This window comes from Charadrius vociferus, unplaced genomic scaffold (genome assembly GCF_000708025.1).
Source record: "Charadrius vociferus isolate BGI_N301 unplaced genomic scaffold, ASM70802v2 scaffold436, whole genome shotgun sequence".
Lineage (NCBI taxonomy): Eukaryota > Metazoa > Chordata > Aves > Charadriiformes > Charadriidae > Charadrius > Charadrius vociferus.
In genome coordinates this window covers 5,382,935-5,386,026 of record NW_009649187.1, presented here as the reverse complement: position 1 = coordinate 5,386,026, position 3,092 = coordinate 5,382,935, and the positions used below count along the sequence as shown (strand labels likewise).

Genomic DNA, 3,092 nt, shown 5'->3' with positions numbered 1-3,092 from the left:
TGGGGGATGCTGCGGGGTGGGATGCTGTGGGGCACCACCGGGCCTATGTCATGTTGGGGCACTTCTGCACTCTCAGTCGCTCCCACGCTTCCCCGTCCCCCCACGGCCACCCTGTGTGGTCACTGCGTCCCCTGCAGCAGCGCTGGCATGTGCCACCCCTGCCTTGTGCCCCTGACACCCCGTGGGATCCCGTGCCCCTGTCCAAGTGGGAGCTCGGCTGATGCTTAGGCGGCACGGGAATGGCCTTGGGAGTGATGCCACCAGCCTGGGTCGTGCAACACCAAGGCTGTAACCAGCACATGGGCACCCATCCCACGTGGTGGATGGGTTGGGAGGGCCAGGGGACGTTTGTCCCTTGTGCTGGGGGCAGAGGCTGTGTCACCTGGGGGAGTGGCACTAGCCCACCCTGCCACTTGCTTCCTTGGGCCCTGGCCCTGGGATCTGAGCTGGTCACATAAGGCTGTCCTGCTCTGGTCCATTAGCACCCCCGTGCCAACTACCGCAGGAATGGTGGGCACTGGGTGAGGGGCTTTTCCCGAAGGCACAGGGAGCCCCACTGTGGCTGATGGGACTTTCTGGGGTGTTGGGCGGAGCAAACGCACCCCATACCATGCAGGTCCCTCCAAGAGCTTCTCCCTGTGGGCCTTCTTCACACTAAAGCCGAATGCTGAGCCTGGTGCAGGGAACTGATGCTCCAAGTTTTTCCTCTGGATGCCTCGCGAAGCCCTGGCTGCCTCCTGCGGGTGACCCTGGGGGGGCACATGCCCCTCCAGCCCAGAGCAGCACGGGTGGGACGTGCTGCTCGTGGTCCTTACAGCCAGAGCTGCCCTGGGAGGGGGGTTTCAGGCGCTTCTTCTGTCCCCAAACATGACTTGCATCCGCCTGGGGGACGCTGTATCCCTTGTCTGCGCAATGGCAGGGTGAAGCCGGGCAGTTGCATGTGGGAGCATGTGGTCCCTGCGGGGCCCTGCCGGCCGTGCCTGGGATGCCGAGCTCTGAGGGGGGACCGGGTGGGTGTGGGCACGTCCCACCGGGGGAAGACAGTGCCATTTGTGCCTCTCTTGGCTTATTGCCCCCTCCCAGGAGGGCACGGAGAGCTGGGATGGGGACTGGGTGCTTGGGGGGTGACCTGTGCTGGGAAGTGGCTGGGTGAGAGGTCTGTGGGGGGGGTGATGCTCTTGGTGGGCGACCCTTGAGGTGGGCAGTGCTGCCCCGTGGCTCCCCCCAGGTGTCCCGCTCTTTGCCCCGGCGCCTCTCTGCTGGGATCATCCTTTTTGCAGCCTGGCTGTTACGTGGCCGGCTTGGGTGGGAGAGGGGTTTTCTTACCGGTGACGGGGCCTATTTTTAACCTGAGCTGTTTACGGCCACTGGCGGCAGCGATTTGAACAGCGCGGTGCCGCCCGCTGCTGTGGCTGCCAGGCGGGAGGGCTCCTCGCCGGCTGGGGGGGGACCGACTGAGTTCTGTCCCTTCTGAATTTATCTTGCCTTCTTTCTTCCCTGCTGCTTCCTCTCAGTCCTCAAAATGGGGAGGGAGGAGGCAAGAAAAGACATCTCTGGTCCTGCTCACTCACAGTCCCAAGGCAAGCAGAGCAGAGAGATCCCAGCCTCTGGCCGGCAAGACACACCTCTGGTGACAGCAGAGGTGAGTCCCAGACTTAAGTGCAGAGCCCAAACCGATAAATTATCCCAGACTGATAAGACAATGCCCTGAGACAGCAAAAGTTGAGGAAGTGGTGGCGGCACTGGGGAGCGGCATCAGGAGAGGCTTAGGTCAGGGAGAGCATGGGGCAGGGACGTGGCTGAGGTTCACAGAGCAGAGGTGAGGTGGGCATAAAGGGGTCGAGGTAACAGAGGGGAAATCAACAGCATTTGAGTCTGGGGTAAGCAGAAGCAATATATATCAGAGAGCCCTGCTCACACACACAGCCCCTTAGTGAATGGATTGGACCTGGAGCGGAAAATAATATAAAGCCAGCAGGGTGGTGGATGGACAGAGATACCCTATGGCTACATCCCCACTGCAGTGCCTCTGTGGGGCTCAGACTCACCCACGCTGACACCTCTCCCAGAAGGGCACACGTTTGGAGAAGCACTGTCCCTTTAAAAAATGTGAATTTGTCCAGAAATAATTATGCAGCATAAACACAGAAAAATCAACAGGGTGAATTTCGAACTAATAAAGATTTAATCTCTAAGTCATGAGACTGCGTTTGTTAGGAAAATATACGTACCCCTGAGAATTCAGCTACGGTTGCTATATTACACACTGTTCAGCAGCTCACTGGGCATTTTTCCAAATCCGTTTATTTTTAACCAGGCGGGAGGGCTCCTCGCCGGCTGGGGGGGGACCGAGGCCTCCCCCTGGAGCAGAGCGGGATGAATGTCATGAACCCCTTTTTACGCTGACCGAGGTACAGGGGTGACTCCACAATGAAATGCTTGATGGAGCCGATCTGCCCAAAATGCCCTGCCAACACATCGGTGACTTTTCCAGACTTCTTTTAAGCTCCAGGCGGTGGCCAGCGAGGGGCCGGGGGAAGCCCAGCAGAGCCCGGCGGCCATCGGGTGACACCCAGCACGACCATAGGCTGGTGGAGAGCCCCGATGCCGGGGTGGAGGGCTCTGTGGCAGAGCAGCCCCCCCAGAGCCTGGGAAGCACAGCAGTGTGATGGGGAAGAGGTCCCGCAGGAGCAGCCACAGCCGCACTGGACTGGATCAGGAAGTGGCTCTCAGTGGGGTTGGGGGTACCGGGCAGGGGGACCTGGCCCTGGCAGCGGGAGCCCCCCTGGAGCATGGACTGGGCTCATGCACTCGCTTGTCTTTTTCCTGCCTTCTAAAGCCGGGATGAGCACTGGCTCCTGGTGGGCAGGGAGGGCTGCTACCCCCGGCTGGTCCCTGGGGCTGGCCCCGGCTGCCGGCTGGGAGCAAGGATGCAGGGAGGCGGGCAGCTGCGGTAATCCCTGTTGTTGTCTCTCCCACAGGTACGCCATGGCACTTTCCAACAACCACATCTGCCCCGTCCACAACTGGTAAGGCCTGGGGGGGTGGGTGGGGGGGGTGGCAGGGGCCCTTCGCCCAGGACCGTCTCGGGT

At 60.9% G+C, this 3,092-nt stretch overlaps 1 protein-coding gene across 1 annotated transcript in view; it reads left to right on the top strand.

Annotated features, from left to right (window-relative positions):
• The window catches only part of TMEM150A (transmembrane protein 150A), a 13,133-nt gene that overhangs the window by 4,340 nt on the left and 5,701 nt on the right, over positions 1-3,092 (top strand). Inside the window, exon 3 of the mRNA XM_009888830.1 lies at positions 2,982-3,029. Coding sequence (XP_009887132.1) covers positions 2,982-3,029 — 48 coding nt within the window. The remainder of the gene's footprint in view (positions 1-2,981; positions 3,030-3,092) is intronic.